This window comes from Muntiacus reevesi, chromosome X (assembly GCF_963930625.1).
Source record: "Muntiacus reevesi chromosome X, mMunRee1.1, whole genome shotgun sequence".
Classification (NCBI taxonomy): Eukaryota; Metazoa; Chordata; class Mammalia; order Artiodactyla; family Cervidae; genus Muntiacus; species Muntiacus reevesi.
In genome coordinates this window covers 99,689,576-99,702,442 of record NC_089271.1, presented here as the reverse complement: position 1 = coordinate 99,702,442, position 12,867 = coordinate 99,689,576, and the positions used below count along the sequence as shown (strand labels likewise).

Genomic DNA, 12,867 nt, shown 5'->3' with positions numbered 1-12,867 from the left:
TCCTGACAACTTCCACTTGGGCTTCAGACTGACAGCTTGTGTGGCAGGGGGCTTTCAGATACTCATCTTGAGAAGCAACATTGTAATTTCTGGAAGGAAGTCACTGAGAGCCACCGTCTCTACGTGACACAGAATCCTTGCTCAGAGTTCAGAGGAGAAACCTCTGTTGCATTTCTATTTGATGGATGGTGCAAATTCCATAATTGACTCTGAGCAGCGTAAAGCCAGAATTGATCCTACAGCACAACTTTAGCACAGAAGGGCACACCACTTGATGGCCCGTCTCTTATGTACTAACCTTACTCCTGGTTCTACCTGATGAGTTTTCCCCCCTAACACCTCCCCTTTGTTCCATTTTCCTCAATTTATTATCTTGTTGGAGGTGTTTTGTAAATTGCCTTTTGTTAGTTGGAGTAAAATGGAGTCCAGTCACCGCTCAGTGTCCACCGGGGACTAGTTACAGGACACCCCCTCACCAGCAAATACCAACATCTGGAGATATGAATGCCTGAATATAAAATGGCATCATATTTGTATACAGTCTCTGCACATCCTCCTGTGTACTTTAGATCATCTCTACATCATTTTAAATACCTAGTGCTATGTCAGTGCTATGTAAATAGTTGCTTGACAAGTTGTGTGTTTTGGAACTTTTTTCCCCAATGTTTTTGATCCACACTTGGGTGAATTTGTGGGTATGGAGCCTGCAGATATGGAGGGCCAACTATGTTTTGTGAGAAATGAATAAAAATATTTTGTCTCTTCATACCATGGGGTCTACCTCATAGATACTCAATACATGTTGAATAAATGAGTTTTGCTAATTGTTTAACAGGATATGAGGAACTTGCGACTTGCTTATAAACAGGAAGAACAGAGTAAACTAGGGATATTTGAAAACCTCAACAAATATGCATTTCCTCTTTCCAATGGGCAGGTAAGTACATGGAAATAACCTTCTTTTTGTGTGGGTCTGAATGCCTTCATGGCAGTCTAAAAATGTCATGTTTAGTTATTCTTTCTTCCAGAGGTTTCCTTTATTTCTTTTCTCACTGTTGATAACTAACACTGACTACTTAAAATGTGTCAGTTCTGTGTAATGATGAAGAAAACTTCAAGTTGGTTGTTTTACAAAATTTTGTAGATTAAAGTAGGACTCAATACATTCAGCTCATAACTGAATGAAAAGCTGTAGTAGTTTGCATGTGACATTGCAAAGATGCTGACATGTCTATTTTGTGCTTTGTATCCAGACACTCTTTGCCTTCAACTATAAAGAAAAATTTCCAGTGAATGGATGGAAAGTTTATGATCCAGTATCTGAATATAAAAGACAGGTAAAGTGTGCTGCTTATCAATTGGAAAATAATAGGTTGAGCATCTTTTTCCTAAAAGGGTAGAAATGTAGTGGAGAAGAAACCTTTTGCAACAAGTTGTCCATGGGTGTAACTCACCTTGCCTGTTGGTTCTTCAGCTCTAGATGCCCATTCTCTTTACACCACACCTTCAGCTGTGCCACTGTTTGTTCTTCCTTTTTTCAGAGGGCAAATGGAGTACCAGGATGAGGGGGAGGGGTTACAAAAGAAACCAGCCAGATGGTTTTTATTAGATATTCTGATAGTAAGTTGATTAGTAAGGATAAAGCAATGGCTTAAGTTAGATTATAAGACATGGCTATGTCAGTCTGATGGCATTTCTCTACCTAAAAGTTCTTTAGTGCATTGTTAGTTTGAAGATATTCCAATGAGAATGACAAGTTGTGTGTTTTGACAAGTTTGACAAATGTTTGACAAAACATTTGACAATGTTATTTTCATGACATTTACTCTTGGTCCGCATCTTATATTTGGTATGGTGATTTATATTCCTTTAGACATTTTAAAGAAGTTTCTGTTTGTCTAAAGGACTTACGTGGGTATTTTAAAAGAACAACACTATGCTCACTTGTTATAAAAAAACATGACAAGAAATACATAGGACTGGAATTCAAGTATATAATTTGCATGTTTTAGTATGTTTGGAAATTATGCTTCATTAGATTTTTTTAAAATGAATTAGGTAGGCAATGGCTTATATAAAATAAATGTATATTTAATCTTTTAAGCAGTAATGAATAATGAATCACAAATGGATTTTACTAGAAAATAATTGGATGTAGTTCATGCTTAGTACTTTTTGAAAGTGTAAAAGTATGCTCCCCACACGCACCACCAACTTTCCTCTGACACCTTGCAGGGCTTGCCAAACGAAAGTTGGAAAATATCTAAAGTAAACAGTAATTATGAGCTCTGTGACACCTACCCTGCCATCATTGTTGTGCCAACTAGTGTAAAAGATGATGATCTTTCAAAAGTAGCAGCATTTCGAGCAAAAGGTAGAATCCCGGTAAGTAATAAACAATGCTATTTAGATATGAACATATACTGCATTTGTTCTAATATGGGGAAAAGCAAGTTAGAAAAAATCTCGTGAAGAAAATGGAAAGTAGAAAAAGAAGTCTATAAACCTGAACATATCTTTGATTCTCAAGAACTATCTAATTATATAAGCATTTTGTCTGCCTGCTATGACCCCACCTTCCATGAGTTCATGTTCCTAAGTACCAGGGTAACTTCAGTCATGCTTTCAAAACATGGCATAGATAGTAGAGGGCTTAGCTTGCTAGTGCGCTGACAGTTCGTGTCGCTGATGTCACTGAATCATCCTGGAGAAAATACATTCTTTCTTAGATACTGAGGGGAAGGCTATACCTGTACTGGGAGGGCCACCTTTGCAGAAAGAAATAGTAGCCAACAGGGGGTGAAGTATTTTAAAAGATTTGTTGGTATATAAAAAACCCTGCACATGTTTAGTGGATCCAGTTTGGTGAGTTTAGATATATGTGTATACTGGGATTACATATGATCACCACAGTTAGGGAGGGAGTGCATGTCTTGAGCCCTGTATGTGCCTTCTGGTTGACCCCAAGTGTCTTGGTCACTGGAGGAGAATGGTAGGTTTGGGGACATAGCTTTAGATTTTACAAGAGACTGTTTACTTTGTCCTCATCTGGCAATGTACGCCATTGTTGAGATCCAAGTGTTAATTTCCCAATCATGTCTGATTCTTTGTGACCCCATGGACTATAGCTCACCAGGCTCCTCTGTCCATTGGATTCTCCAGGCAAGAATACTGGAGTGGGTTACCATGCCCTTCTCCAGGGTATCTTCCCAACTCAGGGATCAAAGCCGGGTCTCTTGCATTGTAGGCAGATTGTTTATCGTCTGAGTTACAGTTGAGATTCAAAGGTGTTTTTAAATGAGGAGACAAAATCAGTCGATCAAATAGAAATGGTCTTGGTGTTAGTCATGGTTTGACTTAGTTTTTGTTTTTCTTAGAATCCTAGAATTTTAAAGGCAGAGGAGATTTTTTAGAGCTCACTTAGTCAGACTCCTTTCAGCCTGACCCAAACATTGAGTCTCATGGCTACTTTCACACTGTCTTCAGGCTGAACCTTCCTTTTTGACAAAAATACAAAAAAAAAAAAGCAGGTGTGCTTAAGAACTTGGTGGCTTAGTGCTAAAGAATCTGCCTGCCAATGCAAGAGTGCAGGAGACCTGGGTTTGATCTCTGGGTTGGGAAGATCCCCTAGAGAAGAAAATGGCAACTCACTCTAATATTCTGTCCATGGAGAACTCCATGGACAGAGGAGCCTGGAGGGCTACAGTTCATGGGGTTGCAAAGAGTCAGACACGACTGAGCAACTGAGCATACACACAGGTACATTAGATCACATATTGGTTTAGGACTGTACTAATACTTGTTGCTTTCAAACACTAGGTGTTGTCATGGATTCATCCAGAAAGTCAGGCAACAATTACCCGTTGCAGCCAGCCGCTTGTGGGTCCCAATGATAAGCGCTGCAAGGAAGATGAGAAGTACTTACAAACAATAATGGATGCTAATGCACAGGCTCACAAACTCATCATCTTTGATGCCCGGCAAAACAGCGTCGCTGACACAAACAAGGTACTGCAGAAGCTCTTCCTGTGAACTGTTTGTAAAGCATCATGCCGTTCAGATAGCCCCGTGAAGGTGGACTCCTGTGGAGCAGCCCACAGTCGGCCTCCTAGATCTCCAGCCCTCACGAACCTGGTCTTCTCATTGCCCCTCCACAATCCTGTCTGCTGACTCAGAAAGTAAAGACCCAGAAAGAGAGTGATCACCTAGAGAATCTAGTAAGCATTTTAGTGAAAGGATCGTGAGGCCCATCAAAGTAACCTTTGATTACGTGACCAATTCATATCTGGCCTGAAGCTCTGTACGAATGGAGTCAACTGTGTGAAACAAGGCACCCAGCTCCGTCTGAACCACCAGCTGACAGGGCGAGGCTGTGCGGCCCAGCCTCCGATGCCCTCTTTCCAATGGAAAGGCTCTTGAGTGGAGTCCTTTCTGTTTCCCACAGATGACTTGCTGACAGTGCAGTCCTGATGGCAGGCCTGTGGCAATCAGAGTCCTGGCCCTTCCATGAGGAATTTCAGGTATTGGGATGGTGGGGACAGCCCTTACCATCTCATGTTGTCATTCAGCTACTCAGTTGTGTCCAATTCTTTGCGACACATTGGACTGCAGCATGCCAGACTTCCCTGTGCTTCACCATCTCCCGGAGCTTGCTCAAACTCATGTCCCCTGAGATGGTGATGCCATCCAACCATCTCATCCTCTTTTGTCCCCTTCTCCTCTTGCCCTCAGTCTTTCCCAGCATTAACTCATGCCTACCTGTAAAATGATACTCAGATAACAAACATGTAATGAGCATGTACTAGGGAGCAGGTGCTGGGGAAACTCCAGGGTAGATGAGGTGAGGTGCTCCCTGTAAGCAGAGTTCACCGTTCTGGTGGAGCTTGTGCCACTGGGCCAGGCTTCACAGAGGAGGTATCATCTGAGGTGGTTTTGGATTATCTGTGGAAAGACACATCTGACATGGCTGAGCATGTCATTTATGAAAAGGGCAAGAAGGGGAGTGCCTGAGGGCTTCCCTGTCATACTCCCCTCAGCAGTGGTTGGAGCTATTTGTTTTTCTTGGCAACTTGTGCCCCTCCTTTCTTCAGTGATTGTTCCATTGTTGCCCACGTCCTCCCAAAAGCCAACCTCCTGCCTCCCCATCTCACTGTCGGGAGGAGCCCTCCCCAAGACTTCAAAGAGCAAACAAGCCATCAGGTGTGCCCTTAACACGTGTGCTGCTGTGGGCCATACACACAAACTGCCAAGCAGCCCCCATCATGGGCCTTGGGGAGGGGGACGTCTAGCTCACATTCAGGGAGCATAGTGGTCATGTGGTTGTTTGTACATGACTGTGAGCAGTCACTGCATCTCTTTAGACCGCAGTCACCTCCTCTGAACTGGGAGTAACAGCATACCTCCTCCCTAGACTGCATGTGAAGGTTGTGTAGGGGACTGTCCCTGAGAACTCATTCAGGTTAACTCCACTACTGAACTTTCAGGTCGTTTTCACTACTGACCCAGAGTGGATGGCTCCATGCTCTTGGCTCTCATGACATCTCTTGCCCCAGGACCTCTCTCTGCAGCCTGGCCAGCTCAGCCTCCTTCCCTGCTTCCTCTCCTTTGCCCAATCTCTCTGGGCCATCTCCTCCATTGCCCTGACTCTCAATACTGCCTCTGTGTGTTGAGTTTGCCCTCCAAGTTTCTCTCCCGCCCTGATCCCTACTAAGGTCCAGATGGGATTTCCATCCCATCATCTGGTTGGTATCCCTTCTTGGTTGTCTCCCAGGCAACGAAACCTAAGCATATCCAGACCAGCCTAAGAGGCAGGGTAGTGACAACCCTTGGCTTTGTGTTCAGTTACACCTGGAGTTTCCTCCCGGTTCTGCCACCTGGTGCTTGGTAGAACCCTGAGCAAGTTACCTAACCACTCCAGAAGCCTCTTCTGTAATGGGGGGTGGAGTGGGGTGGGTGGGGGGTGACGGTATCTCATGTAGAGTGCTGCATCAGGATGGAAATGGAGTGAGAAGAATGAAGTGGTATCAGCTACTGAGGCGGGGAAGCTGGGAGAGGACCAGGACAAGGAGGAAGATGGACAGCACCTGAGGTGCTGAACCAATGACCACAAAGTTGGTGGCTTAAAACAGCACACCTTTATCCTCATACCCTTCTGGGATCTGGCTGCGGTGCCCTCCTGAGGCTTTCTGGGGAGATCCATTCCCTGCCTCTTCAGGCTTCTGGCAGCTCCTCTGTGCATGCAGCAATAGCACTCCAGTGCCTGCCCCTGTCTTCACAGAGCCTCCCCCTCCCCGTGTCTCTGTGTCTTCTCCTCTTTTCTCTTCCAAGGATGCTTGGAATGGCAGTTAGGGCCCACCCAAGATAACCCAGGATTCTCTCTTCACCTCAAGAACCTCAATCATACCTATAAAAAGGGGCACATTTACAGTTGCCGGGGATTTGGTGTGTATATCTTTGTGGGGGTGGGGGGAGGCATTTTTCAGCCTACTACAAAAAGTCATCCTCAATCAGTCAGCTCCCCTGGCTCCCCACAGCTGGTGAACCCAGTGACCCCTGTTGGTCTTTCTGCGTGCTTCCTGTCACCACTGTAGTACTGTCCCCAGGAAATTGTAAAAAACATGATAAAAGCTATATTCACGGAGGCAATCTCTAAACATCCAACAGAGCTAGGGCAGTCCATTATGTTTTATCCCACATAGAGGGGACAGGAGTCGGACACCAAATTGCATGTCTAGAATGATTTCAACTCTAGTGGTGTATGTGTCTAGAAACCAGACAAGGATATTTATCTGTCCAAGGCCCCATTAGCTTGTCTATATATATCATGTCTGCAAGTAGAGATAGTTTTTCTTCTTACTTTCCAATCTCGATGTGTTTTATTTCTTCTTGCCTAATTGCCTGGCAAGAACCTCAAGTACCATGTTTTGCTTTTTAGTTTTATTTTTTGGAACATCCAGTTGTCTTTATTAGGTGATTCATAAATCTAACAGAATCCCATCTAGCAGCCAGAAGGGTACTTACTCTCTAGGACCCTGTTAAATAGAAGTGGTGAAAGCAGGAATCTTTGTCATGTTCCTAATCTTAAAGGGAAAGCTTTCAGTCTTTCACACTGGCTATACTAGCTGTGGTTTTTCATACATGCCTTTTTCAGGTTAAGGAAATTCCCCTCAGTTCTTAGGTTTTTGTTGAATGGTTTTATCATGAAAAACCATGAAAGGATGTTGGATTTTCAGAAGCCCTTTCTGTATCAATAGATCTGATCATGTACTTTCCCCCTTCATTCTGTGTCATGTGGTGTATTATCGATACATTGGCTGATTTTTGTATGTTGACTGATGTAGTGGTATGAATAGCATGTCCCCCAAATTCATGATCCTCTGGGACCTCAGAATGGGACCTTATTTTGAAATTGTAGATATAATTAATTCTTTGTAGATATAATTAGTTAATATGGGGTCAGACTGGGTTAGGGTAGGCCTAAAATCCAATGATGTGTGTCCTGATAAGAAGGTCGTGTAGAGTCAGTGACCCAGGGGAGATGGCCACGTGACAATGAAGGCAGAGATTGGAGCCATGCAGCTACATGTCAAGTGGCCCCAGAGTTGCCACAGTCCCTGCAAGCCAGAGCCTCTGGAAGGAACTAACCCTGCCAATAACTCAGTCTTGGTCTTCCAGCCTCCAGAGCTGTGAGGGGATCAGTGTGTCATTTTAGGGCACCTGCTTTGTGGTGCTTTGTTACTGCCACCTAGTACTGTTACTCATACAAGCCCTCACATTTCTAGGATAGGTCACACTTGGTCGTGATGAATAATTTTCTTACTATGCTGCTGGATTCAGTTTGCTGGTACTCTGTAGAGGTTCCCTTCCACCCTTTTTCCATAGCCTGGCCAGAGGGATTTTCTAGAGGTCCAGCTCTGGGCACCCCTAGTGCCTTGAGGCAGTGACAACCAATTTCTGAACAAGGCCTCTGAAGCCTTCCAAGCTGAAGGCCCTTTCCTTCCAGCCTTGCCACACCTTTGAGGCCCACATCCCAGCTGTGGCAGGCACCTTTCAGCTCCTTCAGCATACCCCAGTGCCATCTCCCAGTCTCCACACACGTACCTAACCACTGCCCCATCCGTCCAACCACAGTGGGAACATCGCTTCCCCAGGGCAGTCTCCCCAGGTGAGGGGCGGTCTCCCATGCCAGGGTGCTCTGCTCTTTCTCTCTGTAGTCCTCAGCGCACTGCCAATTCCTCACTCAGTGTGTGACTTGCCCCTCCACAGCAGGGACTGGAGGGTACGGAACACACCTAGAGCCCCAGACCTGGGCCGTCACACAACAGCTGCTCCCCAGCTGGGACACAGAGCTGTTGGCGGGTGGGCGGACCCATCTTTCCATGGGGGACCTGCTGGGGAGTGGCACTGGATGTTAATTCGGAAGTCCCGACTTCATTATGGAGGTCAGCTTTAAGTTAGCTTTCTTCTTGAGAAAGTGAAAGGGAAGGGAAGGAATTTCATTTTAAGCTGTTATAAGTTGAGGAGCCTGTGTGGGGAGGATACAGTTCTGGAATTCAGAAAAAGGTCAGGTTGGAGTTTGAGACCGGGGCCTGGTAGCCTGTCAGGTGGAGATTGCAGCCTTGGATGGGAGGGGATGAAGTTACTGAAGGAGTGTAGGTCACGGGTGCAGGGGCCTGGCACAAGGGCCCCTGAAATGCTGCCTGGGGTGGGTAATACAGGAACCCAGTGAAGGGAAGGGAGAGGTCCCAGATGCCAACAGATGAGTGTTGGGGGAGATTAGAGGAAGGGGTGTCTTAGTCAGCTTGGGCAGTTATAACTAAATATCATAGGCTGGGTAGCTATAAACAGTACCACATATTTCTCAAAGCTCTGGAAGCTGGAAGTCTAAAATCATGGTGCCAGCAGAGTTAGTGAGTGGTGAGAGCCCATGTCCTGACTTGTAGAGAGCCATGTTCTTGCTGTATCCTCACACTGCCAGAGCAGAAAGGGGTGAACTCTGTCATGTCTCTTCCTAGAAGGGCGCTGTCCCTGTTGTCAGAGCTCCACCTTCCTCATCTTCTAATGCAGTCCCACTGGGGATTCAGTTTGACATGGAGATTTTGGGAGGGATACAAACACTCAGTCTGCAGCAGTGGGGAGCTGTGTGGCCTTTGGTGTCTGAGTATGTGGAAATCTTGTCCTGCCAGTCTCTTTGGGAGTTGGCTGCCCTCTGTGAAACTTTTGATGTTCTCACATGAGAATCCTCCCCACTGCCTAGGGTCTGCATCTGGTGGTTGAAGAGCCTTCATTAGGCACTGAGCAGCTGGCCTGTAATCATGAAACCTGAGCCATTCTTCAGCCACCTCCTTCCCAAGGGCTGTAACTCTTGTTTTTCCCTGAGGGTTGAGGATGGCCCTGCCACCACTGCTGTGAGCTGACTCTTGGAGACTTGGAGACCAGTGGGGACCAGTGTCCCAACATAGCTGGCTTCTCTCTGGAACCTTGCTTTGCCCCCATAGAGGGAGGGCTGGCCAGCAGGATCACGTCTTCCAGAAGTTTGAGCCTCTCCCTCCATTCCTGCTGGGGTATACGTGGGGCCCTGTCTCGCTGTATCAGCCTGCCAATTGTGTCACTATTCATATTGTTTGCTGAACCCAGGGTAGCCAAGGTGTGAGTGGGTGAGCTGGAAGAAAACTCAAGGAGCTGTAGGAACTGCAGACATATTTATTCTCTAATGGTGGCTGTGGTGGCCGTAGCACCAGACATGCTATATTCTTTCATGGTTGACCCAACAGATGCAGCCATAACATAGCTACAAGGGCTTTTCAGGTGGAGCTTATATATGTTTACAGAGCAAGAGTGGCCCATGGCCAAATGGGTACATCATGACACACATGCAGAGTGCTCTAAGTTATCTCAGCTGTTACATAACCATGTACTTACAAAACGTGGGCTGAGATCAAGAGTCTGTGGGGTGACATTGCCTGACCACCGCCATCTTAACTCATTTGCTCTTTACCTACAGTTCCATTCTCACTCTCCTTACCCTCCTCTGTCTCCAGACCTCCAGGTGCCTGCTCTCTGTCCTGGCACAGAGTAGGCACTCATGCTCTATTTCTCCCATGATCCCATTTTCTGATTGATATTTGCCTTATTTGGAGCTTTAGTAATCAGTTTTCAGGCAACCAATTGGCTTTAACTAAGTTCTGGTTAACACCAGCCCTAAGCAGGTGTCCTCTGCACTCATGCACTTACTGGGTATGGGGCCTCTGCCCCAGCCTCCAGGCTCCCTTGGTAGGACTAGGTCTGAGTCATTGCCCATCTCAAGGCTCTGCATGGTAGGTGCTGAGGGAGGTTATAATACAAAGGTGCCAAGTAGTTGGTAAGGGGTGCTGAGCCTTGCACAGATTAGCTTTCATTAGATAGTTTATTTAGTTAGTATTTAATCCCCATAGTGAGCCTCTGCAGTATTTCAGGTGAGAAATCTGAGGCGCAGAGAGAAGGTGAGCTACTGAGGGAGGGGCAGGGCTGGGATGATAAATCCCATGCTCCTGCCACCAAGGCCTGTGCCTTGAATCCCTCAACCAGCAGCATCTTCAGTGGGTGCAAAGGGTATTGTTATGAAAAACGTCGCCGTGTCCCACAGGCAGGACTAGGCTCTAGGCTCCATTGTCCGCAGTGGGTGTTCAGAGAGTCTTCCATCATTCTGTGCTATTGTTTCCCCACCAGTTGTGTTTGCAGCCCCTATTCTGCACTCTTGGGTGGAGGCATGCTCCCCTGCCCCTTGCTGCCTGCCTGTCCCAGGGCCATGCCAGGACTGCTGAGCAGAACCCCAGGCTCAGGGCTGGGCTCCCCACCTCCTCCCCAGGGGCCAGGTCAGCCTGGCCCTGTGCCTTTCCTCCCTGACCGCTAGCTGTGCTCGCTTCTGCACAGAACACACCAGCTCTTGGACAGGAACTGCCCCCACCTGCCCACATCCCACTGCACCCCACGGCCTGGAAATGAGGGCCCCCTGTGTCCTCCCCTGACTGCTGCCGGCTCTGCCCGGCCTGCTCCTATGCCAACTGGCTCCCAGGAAGTCTGTCCATCTGTGTAGATAAGCCCTCCCCAGTCCCTGTCCCCTTCCCCTTGGAGCTGGCTCTGCCATTCCTGTTCCTGGACTGTTTACAGTAAGGCCACCAAGTGCCTTCTTGTAAATCTCACGAGCTTTTGATGCAGTTGAGTACCCTCTCATTTTCGAAAGACTCTCTTCCCTTTTCTCTTTATCCTCCAGTCTCCAGCTGCTATCCTCAGTCTTGTTTGCTCTGCATTCCCTGAATGTTGGCCTTCCTCTGACCTTGACTGCTCTCCTGGCCACACACACTGGCCCTGAGCCCTGGACCTACACCCCGAGCCACCACCCAGCCCCCTCATTCATGCTGCAGAGCTGTGCATCCTGCTCCCTGAGACAGCTGCATCACCCAAAGCCCAATGCTGTGTTCCTCCTCCAGAAACCATCACAAATTTCACAATTCAGTGCCTTCCAGTCTTTTGACAGTATTGTGCAGCAGTCACCGCTGTCTCATTCCAGAATGCTTCCACAGCCTTAGCTGGAAACCCTGTGCCCACTGGCAGTTGCTCCCCATCCTCCCCTCTCCCCAACCCATGTCAACTGCTAATAACTTTCCATGTGTATTGCCTTCTTCTGAACACTTCATATAAATGGATTCATACCGTGTGTGGTCTTAGGTGCCTGTCTGCTTTCACTTGGCATGATGTTTTTATGGTTCCTCTGTTGTAGCACAAATCAGTACTCCATTCCTTTGTGTAGCTGACAAATAATCCATTGTAAGCATACAGCACACTTTGTTTCTCCACTCATTCATTGATGGACATTTGGGTTGCTTTCAGCAGCTATTGTGGATATTGCGGCTATGGTTTGTTGCGTACAAGTTTTCACGTGAATACCTGTTTTTAAAAAAAGTTCTGTGGGAGCTAGAATTTCTGGGTCTTATGGTAGTTCTGTGTTTAAGTTTTTGAGGAACTGGCAAATCTTTTTCCAAAGAGACTGCGTAATTTTAACTTTTACCAGCAATGTATTGGGGTTTCAGTTTCTCTATGCCCTGGAGAAGGGCATGGCAACCCCCTCCAGTATTCATGCATACAGAATTCATGGACAGAGGGAGCCTGGTAGGCCACAGTCCATCGGGTCACAAAGAGTTGGACGCGACTGAGTGACTAACATTTTTACTTTCACTTATTCTTATAACAGATGTGTTTTGGATGTTGACCTCTACAAAGTATAAGCTAATTATGGACCAGATTTTGTTATCAGATTACCAAAGAGTGAGCCATATTGTCTTTTTTGTTATATTTCCATTTTATTTTACTTAAATTACTTAAATAAATCTCACTGAGATTTACAAATTATTATGTACAGAAGTTTTTCAGTAGTACAACTTTTTTATTTAGATAGATGGCAGAAGGTTTTAAAACCCAGTTCACCTTGTATAAGATCCAATTTTTAATCATTTTAAAACTGCTGACAGATGATAGAAGATTGTTGTGGGTCGAATTATGTTTCCATTTAAAAACTATGTGTTCAAGTCCCAACTCCTGGCACCTGTGGCTAAAGCCCAGCTTTGAAATAGGGTCTTGGCAAATTAAGTAATTGGGTAATCAAGTTAAAAGAGGAGGTCATCAAACCCGGGTCTCCTGCATTGCGGGCAGATTCTTTACCATCTGAGCTACCAGGGAAGCCCCCCATATTGAATGAGGGTGTGTACTAATCCTTATAAGAAGAAACACTGACCCAAGGAGAGGACCATGTGAAGATGGGCCAGAGGTTAGTGTATCTATAAACCAGGGACATCTTGGGCCACCAGATGCTGAAGGAGGCAAAGAAGGATC

The 12,867-nt window shown here is 46.2% G+C and overlaps 1 protein-coding gene across 3 annotated transcripts in view; it reads left to right on the top strand.

Annotated features, from left to right (window-relative positions):
- Positions 1-12,867, top strand: part of MTMR1 (myotubularin related protein 1) — a 60,066-nt gene that overhangs the window by 28,594 nt on the left and 18,605 nt on the right. For all 3 annotated transcript variants that reach the window (XM_065916576.1, XM_065916578.1, XM_065916575.1), the window contains 4 exons: positions 836-937; positions 1,254-1,337; positions 2,236-2,385; positions 3,820-4,008. In XM_065916576.1, the coding sequence (XP_065772648.1) occupies positions 836-937; positions 1,254-1,337; positions 2,236-2,385; positions 3,820-4,008 (525 nt within the window). The remainder of the gene's footprint in view (positions 1-835; positions 938-1,253; positions 1,338-2,235; positions 2,386-3,819; positions 4,009-12,867) is intronic.